At 35.2% G+C, this 19,881-nt stretch overlaps 1 protein-coding gene across 3 annotated transcripts in view; it reads right to left on the bottom strand.

Annotated features, from left to right (window-relative positions):
• Window positions 1-19,881, bottom strand: part of RPL31 (ribosomal protein L31) — a 201,374-nt gene that overhangs the window by 130,562 nt on the left and 50,931 nt on the right. For all 3 annotated transcript variants that reach the window (XM_053707638.1, XM_053707639.1, XM_053707640.1), the window contains 2 exons: window positions 13,825-13,939; window positions 7,049-7,162 (listed from right to left, as the gene is read on the bottom strand). In XM_053707638.1, coding sequence (XP_053563613.1) covers window positions 7,049-7,162; window positions 13,825-13,939 — 229 coding nt within the window. The remainder of the gene's footprint in view (window positions 1-7,048; window positions 7,163-13,824; window positions 13,940-19,881) is intronic.

Raw genomic sequence — 19,881 nt, 5'->3', positions numbered from 1 at the left:
TAACCAAAAATGGGCCGGCATCTAAACTTACATTCTTGCATTTCAAATAAAGATACCAAGAGAATGAAGAAAATTTGATAATAGGAGTAAATTAGAAAGTTGCTTAAAATGTCATGCTCAATCTGAATCAGGAAAGAAATTTTTTGGGTACAGTGTCCCTTTAAACAAATTAATGACAATATACAAAAGTTCAATATTGAAAACAGTAGGTACATCCGGAGTTAGTTAGCCATTATATACAGAACTACCAGCATCCAAGTACATTATACAGGCTGCACATATATAGAATACAGTTCTATGAAAGAGGCTATTATTGAACCAGGGAAGTGAGACCTCATTTTATGTTTATATAGGGGATGAATGCACCTCTAATGCTCCAACAGGTCACTCTTGGACCTATATAGACTAAATGGCCCAGTTGAGGTGCTCTAATGTGCAGTACGGTCACTCTTGGACCTTGGAAAATAAACAGAATGAGAAATTAAAGTGAATCCCCTCAAAATATATTGATGTCCGGTAGACTGTGTTCCCACAATGACAGCAAGAGGCCGCTTTTGGGCCCCTTAGAAGAGTTTTATCACAGGATAGGGAACTTTAGGGGAGAACTAATACCACCGGGTGGGCCACTTTTGGACCTCTGAAACTATATACAATGACAATTGCTAACATGGAAATGTAAAAATTTTAAAATATTGATAATTTGAAAATTTGGGCCATCTTATTAAAAGGACTTCTTATTACCGACCTTGCTGGCTCCATATAAAATTAGTCTTTAGAGGGAGAGGGTTATCTAGAGTTAAGGGCAATATAGGTGATACGCCATGGTAAAAGCTGGAGAGTGTCACATGTGTGAGCCGGTGGCGAGGCATTGAACTGATCGCACAGTTTACTACCTTGGTTGTCAGCGGCGCAGCAGCAATAGCTCCGTTTGCAATAGGATAGGAGCTAAAAGCCAACACCTTCCACAGCTTTAAAATAAAGACAGATTCTAATTAAGCAGCTGCTTACATTACATATAGTGCAGATAGCGTTGGCATCATTAAGTACTAAGACAGGCTACATTAAAACTATGCTGGTATATACTATACCTTAATGAGCTGTAGGAAGGGGGAAGAAAGTTTATATATAACAGGGACCTAACAACAGTCTGACACGAGTAAACAGTTAATAAAAAGAATACGCACCGTATTTAGTCCCTCCCAAATAACTTAGGTAATCCCCATTGTTAGTTAGGAGCTCTGCAGCAGCACACTAAACATGCAACATATTAAACAATATAATAAAAGCAACTAGCATGTTCACTGTCCCACCGCAACTGGTTAACAAAACATGTCCGGGGAACAAACTTTAGTGAGATCAGCAATGCTAGCCTTCTGCTGGTAATAAACGGCTACACCCTGATGTCCATCAAGTCCCAATACCATGTCCAGTAATAACCATTCACCCAAACAGGGGAGCAATCTTTCCTCATCAGAGGCTGTTGGCAGTCCTGCAGCCAACACTAGTGAGCACAATCTAACCCACTCCGGACCTCGGTACTCGTTTGCGGCAGCGCAAGGACTCACTGGTCTGCAACTTTGCTGAGGGACCTTCCCCTCCATAAACTTCTGTTCGTTTTATTCGGGTTGCAGCTGGAGTGAGGTCAAGGGTCAATGTTCCGAACTTCATCTCCGCTCCTCGGGAGACACGGACCTGATGAGGAAGCCCGTCGGAGGACAACGCCTCCAAGACTAAAGGTATCGTTGTGTGGGCTTGTGTGAGTAGATGTAGCCCCTCCGTATAATACCTGACTTCCCGGTGCAGCAAAGAAAATGTGGGAGGGCCTCTAGACACCTCCGGCAGAGGCTTGCTAGAAGTCCGCATGTCGCCGACAACTAATACATCTCCTCTTATAGTAGGCGATTGACTATCCACAACAGCCGATGGACTTGTGGCTGCCATTAAATTTTTAGGCAGAAATGGGTCAATCTGCAGTTGCGGGGTTATAGGCTCAGAGTCCGTGTCAGCACAGCATGGCTCTTCAAGGCAGACACTTGTTTGCACCACAACATTGAGAATGGGAGCGGCACTGTCCGAAAAGAGTTCCTCATGTCTTAGACTGATACCGCTCTCACTACTGCAATCCTGTAGAGTCAGCTTGGCTCCCATCTCATGTTGTTGTAGGAGTAACAAGATGTCACGTTCCAAGGTCTCAAAGTGCTCAGCAATCAATTGTGTCATGGAAGTTTCCCATCTAGTGACCATCTCCATGTTAGCAATCACTGGGAATGTAGCTATTATCCTACTAGAGGATATCGTAACCCCGGAGTTCGGGGGGGGGGGTATTATCACGGCAGCCCCAGACCTATAGTCCATAAGCCATTCAGGGACTACTTGGCTTCTTTAGTTTCACAAACTGCTGCGTAGTTGTAAAGATGGCCTCCAGTCCTGAAGATAAGTCTGTCCTGTAGCTGACTCAAAGAGCATAGGTAGGAACGCTGTCAAATCATCCACTCTCAGAATTTGCCTGTTCACCTAGGTGAATATTCGTTGCAGAACAATAAGTATTAAAGATTTCACTATGTTTAACTAGGAAAAATCAATTCAGGGTCAGAGAGCTTCACTGAAACACGTCCTGCCGCAATGAGTGTAGGCTCCGCCCCCCACCGACCATCTATATTTTATGCAGCGCTGACCCCATTTAGCAGCAATGCACTGAAGCATAGAGAATAATGTGCTTTATCACAATCTTGCATTTGTTCTAGGCAACCATATCTGGATGTCTGTCAATGTGTTTTTCCGGTGATTACAATACTAAAATGCTTCTGCTGTTAATACCTCTAAAGCTGGAAATGTTATACCTCTGGAAAATGATATGAAATGATTATGTTTATTGCTAATCTCCTGGTTTAATAATCCAATAATCAAATGCAAAGGATTAAAGACAAACAAAATGGCAATTTTGAAGGTTTAGCTACGATATCACAGTTTGAAAGGGCTGTACATTGATTGATCCCTTATAATAGTGTATATTGATGCTAATAGGTGACGTCTGCAATTAAACTGTTTTGCTCCAAAACCATTGGTTACCGATTTGGCTAATTTTTATTTTAGTAAAAGTGCTTATGATGGTGCTTCCTAATGCCGTTCAATAGGGCAGGGTGTCATTTCTGTGTCTTTTGCCTATGCACAAAACCAGTGGCACACTCCAAAGCTTTTTTGGGTTACTCAGTAATAAATATTGTCATGGGTCTATCAAGTCGTTTTAGCTGTGGAATTTGATAAGTCAAAGATGGCCCCATAAATGTGTTTTTAAGTCTCAAGAAATTTTATTGCGATCAGATAAACAGGACTGGCCCATATTAAGTATAGGGACATTTTTCAACAAACCGATAATAAAGAAAGTTCATCTGTTAAATAATGAAATTGAATGATAGTAATTGCATCAATATCTAAAAGGACTTATACAAAAGATGTTGATGCAATTACAATCATTCAATTTCATTGGATATGTATTCCCTCTGAGTATCACTTTTATTACTTTGACTTGCTTAGTAATTTGATCATTCAGTATTGACATGAGTTTATCTGAACCTCGTCCATAACAATGTGTGCACCAATCATGTTTCTAACAACTTAGTACTGCGAGGGAATAAACATTATGTTGTAACACAATGCTGAATTAGATACTTATATACTCTGTAATATTTGTATTCTCTAACTTGCAATCCAGCCAATTTTCTCAGTTAATAATTTTGTATGCTGGTGTATGCAACTATGTATGGGTAATACCTTACCGCAGAGTTATATGTATACTGCATTAAACAACAATAATAAGAAATCCCTACATCACGATTCATTGAACTTTAACATATGTTATTCACATACTGCTGATACAATACAGTGCAATATGCATATGTGTCGGTGTTCATTGTGGACTCTACTATCCTCAATCTCACAAGTGTGCCTAGGTACAGGTCAGATATAAACCAATTTAGGATTCTTTCCTATCATTAAGGATATAACTATATCTCTAGCAGTATCTGGTAGCTATAGACATTCCTTTTGATAGGACTTATTGATGGTCAATAATATTTAAACCCTATTGAAATCATAACACACTGCTGCGCTGTCAGCATTAGATAATTTATATCACGTCTACTCGGCCACTGGTCGTAATTTTAAGTTGCACCCTGTTTTTATTTTATTTTTCATTAAAAGTTATATTTTAAATAATTCAGTCTGAGCACCAAATCCAGTTCCATTGACATATCTCCTTATGTGTAATATTATTACATTTTACTAATTGTGTCTGGACACTGGAGTGCTATATGTGTATACTTTAGAGGGATTATCCCTCCATTTCTCCTTCTTTTTTATCTAAAAGGACTTATATACAGCCATTAATGTGCTAATAATTATCACATGATTGAGATCAACTCTGTTTGTAATATTTACTCTTTTTTTTTAGTCCATAGTAGATAACATTAGATTAAAATTTACCCTTAAAATTAGTATCGTGTGGTACAGATAGAACCACTCCACACATTTGTTTGTAACTATTACTATTATTTTTAAAATGTCCAGTGTTTATGCATAAATCATCTGTTAACATCTAAATCTTATTGGGAAATAACAATGTGAAATGTAATTTTACATGAAAAAATAGCTAGAAATAGTTTTTAAAAAGGACGACATACCATTTATCCTTCCATCAGACAAGCCTTTAGTGCTAGCAGCATAAATATGCTTTCCTCCCCACATAGTGCCTTACATAGAGACATGCTTTTAACTTCTGAGGTGAAACAAGGTCAGTGAGTCATGAGTGGTATGGAAAGGAAACAAGTTTGGGTTTCTATAAGACACACTGTGGAATTTCTACTGCTGAGGATGACCTATTTGGAAAGACACCAGCAGCAACTGAAATGCTCCTCTCTTGAGTAACACAATGCAAGTAAAATATGAACAGTCAAAAGAGCATTTTACTGTTCTCTTCACGTCTTTCCCTAGAAATGTTTTGCAGCCCTCATTTTAAGGATTTGTTAAATCCTTAAATCATGCACATTCATAATCTGCAGATTGCAAATGGGTAACTTAATGATTTTATGTAAAAAATGTAGGGGGTGTGAGAGAGTAGGTAATATTGCTAATTTGCTCTAAATGGTGCCACCCTTATAGTAAATATACAATATATAATAAAGATAGAAAAAATACCAGGGTATATAAGATTACCCTAGAACAGCAAGGGATAAATAAACGGCACACATAAGAGACTTTCAAAAATGTATTAATAATAAGTTCCCAAAATACACTTCAGTATATAGCAATATCTTATCTGTCAATTTCAGTCACCACTAAAGACAGCAAAATCTAAAACATTTAAAGTGCACTGAGACCTAATTCTTTCCCTATACTATAAATCTCAGAAAAAAACATAATAAACAATCAGGGGTTAACCAGAAAACTTATGTTTATAACGAATTGTACATAGAATCTAATGTTTATAGGACATATATAGTAGGTAGGAAAAATACATGTTATATATATCCCTTGCTGTTCTAGGGTAATCTTATATACCCTGGTATTTTTTCTATCTTTATTATATATTGTATAAATGATTTTATGTAATGACCCCCATTCCAATCCATGCAGTTCGGCTTTTTGTATCCTAAACAACTGCAATCCATTTCAAGCTGTAATTTGAATTAGTAAAGCCGTACGAGTTATGTATGAATTATAACAGAAAAATTAATAAGGAATCAGTATTGCACAGGCTTTTAAAGGGGATCTTCATGGAAGCAAAAGATGCAAAAGCAAAATATGGTGGATACCTGATTCAGTATTGAAAATGATGACTGCATTTTTTTGCTTAAATGCAGGTATTTTATTGGAATATTTTAATGCAAAAATGGCCTGTTCTAATTCGCTAGAGAATGTATGTTTTGCATTAATGACCCTAGATAACTATATGGTTAACACCTGCAAAGGGGCTAAACACATAGATAAAATCTTGCTCCAGAAGTTGCTTCTGTTAAGATGTGTGAAAATTCTTGGGAAATCCACTTACAGTTTCCATTACAAAATGAAAACACATACAAAATATAAAAAAAACATTATTTTAGAATTGTCATTTCTTTTTCAATAAGCAGTTCTTGTTATGGATTTTGAGATCTCAGAAAAAAAAGCATGACCATGTCAGACTGAGAGTAATCGGTTGTACTCTTGCATTTTAAACTCTTTTATCATATTACACCTGAAACTATTAAAGGGACAGTCTAGTCAAAATTAAACTTTCATGATTCAGATAGGGCATGCAATTTTAAACAACTTTCCAATTGACTTTTATCATTAAATTTGCTTTGTTCCCTTGGTGGTATTTGTGAAAAGCTAAACCTAGGTAGACTCAAACTGATTTCTTAACCATTGAAAAATGCCTCTTAGCTCAGAGCATTTTGAAAGTTTTTCACAGTTAGACAGTACTAGTTCATGTGTGTGTCATATAGATAACATTGTGCACACTCCCGTGGAGTTATTTAGGAGTCTGCACTGATTGGCTAAACTGCATGTCCGTCAAAGCACTGAGATAAGAGGGCAGTCTGCAGAGGCTTAGAAACAAGGTAATCACAGAGGTAAAAAGTATATTAATATAACAGTGTTAGTTATGCAAAACTGGGGAATGGGTAATAAAGGGATTATCTATCTTTTTAAACAATAACAATTCTGGTGTAGACTGTCCCTTTAACCTATTTTATCTTCTGTATATTTTAAAGGATGATTGCGTATTGGGCTGCTCCATCATATTTTCTGTTTTTCGTTACTGTGTTCTGCTTAGATATAGTACTAATTTCACATACATTTAGTCTATTTCAATTCATTCTTTTCCCACAGATTATCAAACAATATATGGTGTATGAATATATGGCTCTTTACTAAATTCTAAAGTCGGCTGTCCTGTTATTGATTTAGTTAATTAAAACAACATTTTACATTTTTTTTTTTAAAAAAAAGCTGTTTTCATAGCTCAAGGAATCTAACACATGGTGAATAGGACAAAGTATAATTTACTTACCATAACTACAAGAACGAAAATTTCCTACAAATTTAATATATTCATATGTTGGAAATTCCTTAGGATTTACAGTGCCTCGCCTAAGGTGACAGCAAAACTCAAGATCACTGTCAGCTGGAAAAATAATGAAACAATATGTAAAAAGTTACGTCCACAAATTTCATAGTTAAATTACAGGAAAGGGGAGCAAAATAAATATTGAAAATATATTTTTGGAAAGTGTTTTTCCTACACATAAGTAAACATTTTATAGTACAATCTGAAGATATTTATTTAATACAAGATATATACATTATATCACATTAGGGGTCCAACAAGAATATTGCAGATAAAGCTCATGCATATTTATAGGAACCACAACTGTGTACAGATATATGTAAAATGAAGCAAAAACATTAGGATTAATTGCCTTGCTAGCATCAAAAACATATATCTAGTTTATGAAAACAATATATATATATATATATATATATACCTATGAGATTACTATACATGTCTGTATTTAACTTGTTTAATCCCTGCTTTTTTATTTCTAACAATAAAAACGTTTTCAAACAGCCTTCATTGCCCTCACGTTTTGCTTCATTTTTAGCATATATTTAAATATATATGTTGCCCACAGCGAAAAAAACAAACAAAAACAAAAATGCCATTATAGTAAAAAAATAGTCTTAAAATTACATGATGTAACTGATTAGAGTACACCATTTTTTAACTATATTTGGCCCTTTAACTTAGCATCTTCTGCTTGTTACCACAGAGTTTGCATTATCACTTAATGACAAAAAGAATTATGGTTGATTAGAACCATTTATAGCTCTGAAATGAATATAAGCATATTGAGATCACTTCCTTTTTGGGAGATGGGAATTATAATTAAAACAATAAAACAAATCATAAACCCACACAAAAAGATATATGCAAGGGTGTCTCTATGAACTAGAAGGACTTGAGACCCTATGTCTATCAGTGTCAGTATTTGGTGTCTGGGGTTCGGCTGCCCTCTGGACACCTGGGTACTGACCTCAATTTCCCTCACATCTATGTAGACAATCTGCTTCTGGAGCAATGGTTAATAAATGTAGTTCAAAACAAAGGTAGTAGTCAGTTATCTAGCACTCAATAAAGGAGAAGGTATTTTATAATCACTCATGTTAATCAAAATTGAGATATAAATTTAACAGAAACCCATCAATCAGAGCCCAGTTTGATAGTTTGTATTATTTGTCTCTAATATATCATTGCAAGAAAATACCCCACTGATCACTAAAAATCAGTTTATCTAGTGTTATGTAATTAATCATCAATAATAAACATCAGGAAAGGAAAAAAGAGATATAACATAGCATGTTAATAATCAGCATTAATCCCATTCAAGGGGGTTACTTACTCATAAAAGAGCTTCAATAACTCAAAGGTAAATCTCTCAATAAATAATAATATCCAAAATAACCTGTGGTGCTAGTCGTTCAAATATTTTATGAATTAAAAAAAATTAAAAAAACAAGTCAGTCAGAGTTAAAACTAAGTGTAAGCAAATACCATGTCCATAATTGAGTCTATAAACCATTTCAGACTTAACTTGCAAGCACTGCTTCTCTATGCTGTTTTGTGTTCAGGTTTGATGTTGTGGTGATGTAAAGATACTTACTGTTGACATTATTTCTGAAAAACTAGTTAAGCACTTCTTGTATGTACACTAATGCAAATGAAAATAGCAGATTCAGCACAACCCTTTATTGTTTTATATTTCTTCTTCTTTAATTGGAATGCCTGGTACAGTCAATCAGAGGCTGCAATTCTTATATTCAAATATGAATCAATGTGAAGATTGCATTAGCAAAATATGATAATACATAAAGTAACTTGTGCATAGGAACACATAAGATTTAAATATTCACCCTACTATATAGTATGCATAATTACTGCTTGAACGCTCCTCAATGCACACTGGCACTTTTTAATATTCCCATATAAGATAGTCACAAGAAAAACAGACTCACAAGTGGCAGGAATGGAGGGGTCGATCCGATATAAAGCGTCGCCCGCAAAAGCCGGCGACGCCAATATTTACGCTGATTTGGTATCCTATATACGGCGTAACCTAGAAGTTACGTGCGTATATTTCTGCCGTCGCCCGTAGTTTTTTGGGCCATAGGCAGGTATACCAAACCAGCGCAGTTTGGTATCCAATATGCAGCGTAAGGACTTACGTGGCGAAAATGGAGAAAACTTACTCCATTTTCACCTCGCCACAAAAAGCAGCCGTAAGAAGCCTTACGCTGACTATTGGAGCCCCGTAACTCCCTAAACTGGCTGCTAAAATAAACCTAACACCTAACGCATGCGCAATGTCTATCTCCCTGTCAACCGCGATCTGCTAAAATAAACCTAACACCTAACGCATGCGCAATGTCTATCTCCCTGTCAACCGCGATCCCCCCCCCCCCCGAAATCCCTAATAAAGTTATTACCCCCTAAACCGCCGCTCCCGGACCCCGCCGCCATCTACATAAACTAACCCCCTACTGTGAGCCTCTAAAACCGCCGCCATCTACCTTATCTATCCCCTAATCTGACCCCTTACACCGCAGCCACCTATATAAAAATTATTAACCCCTAATGTAAGCCCCTTACACCGCCGCCATCTCTATTAAAATGATTAACCCCTAATTTAATCTACCTACCCCGCCGCCAGCTATATTATCTATATTAACCCTAAGTATATTATAGTTAATATAGGTATTACATTATATATATTAACTATATTAACCCTAATTATATTAGGGTTAATATAGTTAATATAGTTACTATAGTATTTATATTAACTATATTAACTCTATCTAACCCTAACTAAATTTATATTAAATTAATCTAATTCATTTATAAACTAAAATATTCCTATTTAAATCTAAATACTTACCTATAAAATAAACCCTAAGATAGCTACAATATAATTAATAATTACATTGTAGCTATGTTAGGGTTAATATTTATTTTACAGGTAAATTGTTAATTATTTTAACTAGGTATAATAGATATTAAATAGTTATTAACTATTTAATATCTACCTAGTTAAAATAATTACCCAATTACCTGTAAAATAAATCCTAACCTAAGTTACAAATACACCTACACTATCAATAAATTTAATAAACTACAAACATCTATCTAAAAATACAATTAAATTAACTAAACTAAATTATAAAAAAAAAAAAACACTAAATTACAAAAAATAAAAAAAAGATTACAAGATATTTAAGCTAATTACACCTATTCTAAGCCCCCTAATAAAATAATAAACCCCCAAAATAAAAAAAATTCCCTGCCCTATTCTAAATTCAACAAATTTCAAAGCTCTTTACCTTACCAGCCCTTAAAAGGGCCTTTTGTGGGGCATGCCCCAAAGAATTCAGCTCTTTTGCATACAACAAATACAATACCCCCCCCCCCCCATTACAACCCACCACCCACATACCCCTATTCTAAACCCACCCAAACCCCCCTTAAAAAAGCCTAACACTACCCCCCTGAAGATCTCCCTACCTTGTCTTCACCACACCGGGCCGAACTCCTGATCCGATCCGGGCGATGTCTTCCTCCAAGCGGCAAAGAAGAATTCTTCCTCCGGCGATGTCATCCTCCAAGCGGCAAAGAAGAATTCTTCCTCCGGCGACGTCTTCCTCCAAGCGGCAGCAAAGTCTTCATTCTTCCGGCGGCATCTTCAATCTTCTTTCTTCGCTCCGCCGCCGTGGAGCATCCATCCCGGCCGACTGCTGAACTTGGAATGAGGTACCTTTAAATGACGTCATCCAAGATGGCGTCCGCCGAATTCCGATTGGCTGATAGGATTCTATCAGCCAATCGGAATTAAGTTAAAAAAATCTGATTGGCTGATTGAATCAGCCAATCAGATTCAAGTTCAATCCGATTGGCTGATCCAATCAGCCAATCAGATTGAGCTCGCATTCTATTGGCTGTTTCGATCAGCCAATAGAATGCAAGCTCAATCTGATTGGCTGATTGGATCAGCCAATCGGATTGAACTTGAATCTGATTGGCTGATTCAATCAGCCAATCAGATTTTTCTACCTTAATTCCGATTGGCTGATAGAATCCTATCAGCCAATCGGAATTCGGCGGACGCCATCTTGGATGACGTCATTTAAAGGTACCTCATTCCAAGTTCAGCAGTCGGCCGGGATGGATGCTCCGCGGCGGCGGAGCGAAGAAAGAAGATTGAAGATGCCGCCGGAAGAATGAAGACTTTGCTGCCGCTTGGAGGAAGACGTCGCCGGAGGAAGAATTCTTCTTTGCCGCTTGGAGGATGACATCGCCGGAGGAAGAATTCTTCTTTGCCGCTTGGAGGAAGACATCGCCCGGATCGGATCAGGAGTTCGGCCCGGTGTGGTGAAGACAAGGTAGGGAGATCTTCAGGGGGGTAGTGTTAGGCTTTTTTAAGGGGGGTTTGGGTGGGTTTAGAATAGGGGTATGTGGGTGGTGGGTTGTAATGGGGGGGGTATTGTATTTGTTGTATGCAAAAGAGCTGAATTCTTTGGGGCATGCCCCCCAAAAGGCCCTTTTAAGGGCTGGTAAGGTAAAGAGCTTTGAAATTTGTTGAATTTAGAATAGGGCAGGGAATTTTTTTAATTTTGGGGGTTTATTATTTTATTAGGGGGCTTAGAATAGGTGTAATTAGCTTAAATATCTTGTAATCTTTTTTTTATTTTTTGTAATTTAGTGTTTGTTTTTTTTTGTAATTTAGTTTAGTTAATTTAATTGTATTTTTAGATAGATGTTTGTAGTTTATTAAATTTATTGATAGTGTAGGTGTATTTGTAACTTAGGTTAGGATTTATTTTACAGGTAATTGGGTAATTATTTTAACTAGGTAGATATTAAATAGTTAATAACTATTTAATATCTATTATACCTAGTTAAAATAATTAACAATTTACCTGTAAAATAAATATTAACCCTAACATAGCTACAATGTAATTATTAATTATATTGTAGCTATCTTAGGGTTTATTTTATAGGTAAGTATTTAGATTTAAATAGGAATATTTTAGTTTATAAATGAATTAGATTAATTTAATATAAATTTAGTTAGGGGTGTTAGGGTTAGATAGAGTTAATATAGTTAATATAAATACTATAGTAACTATATTAACTATATTAACCCTAATATAATTAGGGTTAATATAGTTAATATATATAATGTAATACCTATATTAACTATAATATACTTAGGGTTAATATAGATAATATAGCTGGCGGCGGGGTAGGTAGATTAAATTAGGGGTTAATCATTTTAATAGAGATGGCGGCGGTGTTAGGGGCTCACTTTAGGGGGTTATAGATATAATATAGCTGGCGGCGGGGTACGGGAGCGGCGGTTTAGGGGTTAATAACTTTATTAGGTTGCGGCAGGGTACGGGAGCGGCGGTTTAGGGGTTAATAGCTTTTTTATTGTTAGGATAGTGAGGGGGGATAGCGGATAGAGGGTTAGACAGTGCGGGCTATGTTAGGGAGGCGTGTTAGACAGTGCGGGCTATGTTAGGGAGGCGTGTTAGACAGTGCGGGCTATGTTAGGGAGGCGTGTTAGACAGTGCCGGTGTTTTAAACTTTAGTCAGGTTTTATAGGCGCCGGCAGTTTCTAACGTGCCGCAAGTCACTGGCGACGCCAGAAATTTGTACTTACGCAGATTTCTGGACATCGCTGGTTTGTGAGACTTACGGCACGTTAGCATCTGACGGCGACCTATATGGGATGGCTCGAGTTGCGAGCTGAAACTGCGGGCGACGCCGGTTCCCTCGCTTGCGCCGCAAACTGCGATCGATATCGGATCGCGCCCCCAGTGTGTACATCCACAACAGGGATGTACAAGTAAAATCTTACTGGAAATGGCTCACCCAAAGGGAGGTAAGCAATAATAATAATAATAATTATTCCATAATTACAGAGATCAGAATGTACTTTAAAATATTTTATAGACTCACATAATTTATTTATTAAATTTAAAGATAATTCCTTTACTAAAGCCCTGGTTAACCTACTGCATTTGCTCAACAAGAGGTCCTTGTACTTTAAGGAGAATATTTTCTTTACCTCTCAACAAATTCCTCTTACATATAACAGATACACTAAAACATCGTTAAGCTACTCATTAGAGGGCTATTGCTTATTAAGGGCAAAAAGCAAGTAATCAGCACACATTTATCTATAAGGTATAAATGCACAGATTTACCAGCCTGGAAACAGGACACTTGTGAATCATTTTCTCTCTTCCTTTCCCAAAGACAAGAAAACTAAATTTACAAGCCAAGATCATCATTTGTGACACTTTCCTGATTGTGCAATTTCAGGCCTATTTGATTACTATGCCTATTTTCAAGAATTAGCAATTTGTGAAGATAAAATACCAATATTCATATCCCTTCTGTCTCTGTTTATACATTTGAACATGTGCGTGTTGATTAATTGTAGGATAATGGTGCTCTGTAAGGCTGTAAAGGTGGATTACCATACTGTAGACTGGTGCAAGTCCTGGTCTGTAAAAAGATTTTACATTTTTATTATGTAATCTATCTGCTTTTTATCTCAGAGAATGACTTGAGCTTCTTTTCACACCATTCTTGTGTATATATCTTTATTTTGAAATTGCAGTAGCATAAATACCTTGTTTTTCTATTGAAGTGTATTACTATATTGCTAAGAAATAAATTTAAATGCTTATTTAACATTTAGTAATGTTGTAAAAAATAAAACTTACAAGTCAGATTGTCTGTGGAAACTGAGTTAGGTAAATGTGAAGATAAAATTTTATAGATTTCTGAATGCTCTTGATCAGGTAAAAAATTCAACAAACTTTGATATATGATATCAGCCTGGAAAGAGAAAAGATGAATAAGTAAATAAAAACAAAACAAAAAAAACGATAGGAAAAAATACAATCTAAATATTTGAGCATAAGATTACACTGTTACTCACACATTACATAAAGTTAAAAAGACAGTAAAGTCAGAATTAAACTTTCATGATTGAGATAGAGCGTTTAATTTTAAACAACTTGGATTTTTTTTCACATGGCACTCTCAGGTTTGAATGCCCATATATGGAGTTTCCTGCCTAAAGAGTCAGTTCATCATAGACCTTCTGTAGTCAGAGAGACTGGAAGTCTGCAGTTTGAGATACATTTCCAGGATGGCCAGGAAATGTAAATGTCTATCATTTAAGTGTTAATTATTCCATACAGAGTTAAATATACAAAACCCTGGACTCCTCGTCTGAGTTAAAGGTATCTAAGAAAGTCTTGTATAATTATCAGATCTATTTAAAATACTCATATTATATAAATAATATATATATTGGTCTGGGAGATATACCTTTATGCCTGATATACTATATTAGATAAGTGTCTGCCGTATTGAATGGGTAGCTGTATTGATGAATTTAAAATATTTGACTGTATTTTAAAATAAAACTACATTTATTTTTCTTTGACTAGTAGATACTGGTATATAAATGCCTATGTAATGTGGGCCATGAATTGTATCATATAGTTTAAATATTAGGGGGATATTCACAGATAGGCAATGTATTCCTATTAGATGGAGTAAAATATATATACAGTATATCTATAATGATATTAATTACTACAGAGTTACATCAGACTGCTACTCACAGGGTATGTATATGATATAAGATGATAACTTGAAAAGGCAGCAATATTATATCAGAATATGGACTAAAATATTAATCAATATCATACTGAAAGTATTAAATTATAAAAATCCTTCTAAGTAAACCCAAATAGAAATATGATTTTTTTAAAGTACATCTCGTAAAATATTATAAGTAGAATTGTATGGAAGCATACATCAGAGAGGTATATTCATTATTACGTGTATATATATATATGGAAAGAAAGAGGAGAAAAAAGGGAAATAAATAGCGCTGTTTCTGTTATTCCAATTAGATAAGTGCAATGTATATAATAATATTTGATCGCTAAAAACTATGAGACTGGAGAAGAGAGACTAGGTTGCTATTATTCTCTAAATAATAACTAGAACCCTAAGCTGCTATCCCTTTAAGGAGAATGTGCACTGGAGTGAAACTCTAGTTAACACTCCCCAATTGAAAAAGGAAAGAAAGAGGACAAAAAAGGGAAATAAATAGCGCTGTTTCTGTTATTCCAATTAGATAAGTGCAATGTATATAATAATATTGGTAAATTTATAAATAAGAATAAACTCTCAAAAAATATACACACATGACAAAATAATTAGTATTAACAGAGGTTAATGGACCCATAGGCTAACATATTCTAACTTATATATATTATATTATATATAATTGCAATACTGTGGATATAGCTGAAATTCTCACTTACAGGATAGAACCTCAATCCTATGAGGTAAGATGTTTGCACTGCAAAGGAGTGCTCTGGAAATCAGCTTCCCTCGTGGTGTATGGTGAAGTTTTCAAGTGCCTGACATGAGTCAGTGTTCCTTCTGCCCCTCAGGTATATGATATTTCCTTTTCAGAGTATGGTAGATCTCCCCAGGGATGTATGTAAAGAGAACAAAAAGCTGCATATAGTGTGATATCATTTAAAAATGTATGATACACTTTATTCACATAAAAAACACACTATAAAAATGCCTGCTTACATGAATTAACCTCAAACTGATATGAGGTATTAAAAAAATGCTCTTGGGAACTTGCTTACACAGGTAATGATCATTCTGGGTTAGCACCGGGCTAGTGTCCCACAAATAAGCCCCAATAGTCCACAGTAGCAGGAACAAAAACACGGATCCTCCAGTATCAAAGTTTAGTTCATATGTCTAACGCATTTTAAAGGCTCTTTCTCAATGCTTCCTTCTTCTTCAGAGACTTGTACTTGAATGAGCGGCTATTCTTTTCTTAAACCACATATTGCGGTCTTGGAGCGGTCTGATAGCTGCGCTTCTATTGGCTACAGCGAACACACCTCTCTCCTACGTCAGAGCGTCTTACTGATTGGTTAGCTCTAGGAATGTTTAGCACTCTGATGCTGTTTGCATCTAAATCGCCGCTTAGCTAAAAAATGAGGGAAACCATGATTATCTATCTAAATTTGTAGGAGTACGTAAATGTTATTTATGTGTTTGATAATCTGACGCTGTTTGCGTCTGGGTCTCAATTTAACAAATTAAGATAAGGGGATCCTGGATTATCTATCTGAATTTCTGTAGATACATAAATGTTATTAAAAACATATATTTCAAAACTCCATTACGGTCGTACTGAATTATATAAAGTCCTTATTTACCTAAAATAACTGAACCAACTGATCTGATATACCTGATACAATGAACATTTAATAAAAACAATAAAAATGAATTATAATAATAATTATCATTAACATTTACGTACTCCTACAAATATAGATAGATAATCAAGGTTCCCCTAATTTTTTAGCCAAGCGATGATTTAGCCGCAAACACCATCAGAGTGCTAAAGATTCCTAGAGCTAAGCAATCAGTAAGACGCTCTGACGTAGGAGAGAGGTGTGTTCGCTGTAGCCAATAGAAGCACAACTATTAGAAGGTGACCGCTGCAAGACCGCGTTATGTGGTTTAAGAAGAAAATAGCTGCTCATTCAAGTACAAGTCTCTGAAGAAGAAGGAAGCACTAAGAAAGATCCTTTGAAATGCTTTAGACCTACAAACTAAACTTTGATACCGGAGGATCTGTTTTTATGTTCCTGCTACTGTGGACTATTGGGGCTTATTTGTGGGACACTAGCCCGGTGCTAACCCAGAGTGATCATTACCTGTGTAAGCAAATTCCCACAAGGCTTTTCAATACCTCATATCAGTTTGAGGTTAATTCATGTAAGCAGGCATTTTTATAGTGTGTTTTTTATGTGAATAAAGTGTATCATATATTTTTAAATGATATCACACTATTTGCAGCTTTTTGTTCTCTTTACATACATCCCTGGGGAGATCTACCATACTCTGAAAAGGAAAGATCATATACCTGAGGGGCAGAAGGAACACTGACTCCTGTCAGGCACTTGAAAACTTCACCATACACCACGAGGGAAGCTGATTTCCAGAGCACTCCTTTGCAGTGCAAACATTTAACCTCATAGGATTGAGGTTCTATGCTGTAAGTGGGAATTTCAGCTATATCCACAGGATTGCAATTATATATAATATAGTATATATAAGTTAGAATATGTTACCCTATGGGTCCATTAACCTCTGTTAATACTAATTATTTTGTCATGTGTGTATATTTTTGAGAGTTTATTCTTATTTATAAATTTACCAATATTATTATATACATTGCACTTATCTAATTGGAATAACAGAAACAGCGCTATTTATTTCCCTTTTTTGTCCTCTTTCTTTCCTTTTTCAATTGGGGAGTGTTAACTAGAGTTTCACTCCAGTGCACATTCTCCTTAAAGGGATAGCAGCTTAGGGTTCTGGTTATTATTTAGAGAATAATAGCAAACTAGTCTCTCTTCTCCAGTCTCATAGTTTTTAGCGATCAAATATTATTATATACATTGCACTTATCTAATTGGAATAACAGAAACAGCGCTATTTATTTCCCTTTTTTGTCCTCTTTTTTCCATATATATATATATACACGTAATAATGAATATACCTCTCTGATGTATGCTTCCATACAATTCTACTTATAATATTTTACGAGATGTACTTTAAAAAAATCATATTTCTATTTGGGTTTACTTAGAAGGATTTTTATAATTTAATACTTTCAGTATGATATTGATTAATATTTTAGTCCATATTCTGATATAATATTGCTGCCTTTTCCAGTTATCATCTTATATCATATACATACCCTGTGAGTAGCAGTCTGATGTAATTCTGTAGTAATTAATATCATTATAGATATACTGTATATATATTTTACTCCATCTAATAGGAATACATTGCCTATCTGTGAATATCCCCCTAATATTTAAACTATATGATACAATTCATGGCCCACATTACATAGGCATTTATATACCAGTATCTACTAGTCAAAGAAAAATAAATGTAGTTTTATTTTAAAATACAGTCAAATATTTTAAATTCATCAATACAGCTACCCATTCAATACAGCAGACACTTATCTAATATAGTATATCAGGCATAAAGGTATATCTCCCAGACCAATACATATATTATTTATATAATATGAGTATTTTAAATAGATCTGATAATTATACAAGACTTTCTTAGATACCTTTAACTCAGACGAGGAGTCCAGTGTTTTGAGGGGCAGAAGGAACACTGACTCCTGTCAGGCACTTGAAAACTTCACCATACACCACGAGGATAGCTGATTTCCAGAGCACTCCTTTGCAGTGCAAACATTTAACCTCATAGGATTGAGGTTCTATGCTGTAAGTGGGAATTTCAGCTATATCCACAGGATTGCAATTATATATAATATAGTATATATAAGTTAGAATATGTTACCCTATGGGTCCATTAACCTCTGTTAATACTAATTATTTTGTCATGTGTGTATATTTTTTGAGAGTTTATTCTTATTTATAAATTTACCAATATTATTATATACATTGCACTTATCTAATTGGAATAACAGAAACAGCGCTATTTATTTCCCTTTTTTGTCCTCTTTCTTTCCATTTTCAATTGGGAAAAGTTAACTGGAGTTTCACTCCAGTGCACATTCTCCTTAAAGGGATAGGAGCTTAGGGTCCTGGTTATTATTTAGGGAACAATAGCAACCTAGTCTCTCTTTTCCAGTCTCATAGTTTTTAGCGCCCTGTATTTTCCACTTTTTGTATCACATTCACCCTCCATTTTTTCAGGGCTGCATTTTATGAGACGACAGGTTTGCATTTATTCTCGAAACTAATAATTTATAGTATTCCTCACATTTCAGCATGTCTGAGTTTGAATATGGGGATTACTTTGATATCAGTAAAAAGCAAAATCACCTCTTAGTGATTGAGGATCCAATTAACCTTTTGGATAATTTTAAATTAACTGATCCAAAAACCGTGTTTCAAAACTTATGCAAGAAACAGTTAATTCACTGGCATGATTGTAATAGTCTGAAAAGATATCTGAAATACAAGGTAATCCCCAAAGGTTTGCAGTTTGAAAAAACTACAATCATAGATAGCTCAGAAACTGAGCAACTCTCTGAATGGGACTCTGCATTGGAAGAAATATCTGTAAAATTGATGAATATTCTGATTAAGTTTAGAACCAAAAAGATAGAGCAGTGCACAGAACAAATCAAATACATTAGAGCTAAGCTCAATATGTTTAAAGGGGATGTCTACTATATAGAATTAGACAAAGAAAATAAAAAAAAGATAGAAAGGTTTGAACATGAAGTAGAGAGTAAGAAAAAGAAGAAATTCCTAAGGGATTTAAACATTAAAAAGGAAAAGGAGAGAGCGATTAAAACTGATATGGAAATGGAGGATGAGGAGATATGGAAAGACTTGGGAGAGGATCCAAGCCAAATAGAACAGTGTACCAATTGGTTTATTTCCATTCTCCTAACTTCTCTGTAAACCATACCTTTAGAAATTTCCAAAAGAATACTAGAAATAGGATTGAATCACTCAAGGAGGATTCTCTAAGTTGAAAATCTCATCTCACCGCATCACAAAATAGGAAAAATAGCAAAAAATAGACAGCATAACTATAATAATGCATATGGAAGACAAATAAATACATTTAAGAATCATAATTATAGAAATCATCAGGTAAATAAGTGGCATCAACATGGTAACACATATGATTATAGACATTTTAATAATAAACTC

The sequence above is a fragment of the Bombina bombina genome, chromosome 3, assembly GCF_027579735.1.
Source record: "Bombina bombina isolate aBomBom1 chromosome 3, aBomBom1.pri, whole genome shotgun sequence".
NCBI lineage: Eukaryota > Metazoa > Chordata > Amphibia > Anura > Bombinatoridae > Bombina > Bombina bombina.
This window is presented reverse-complemented; position numbering and strand designations above follow the sequence as displayed.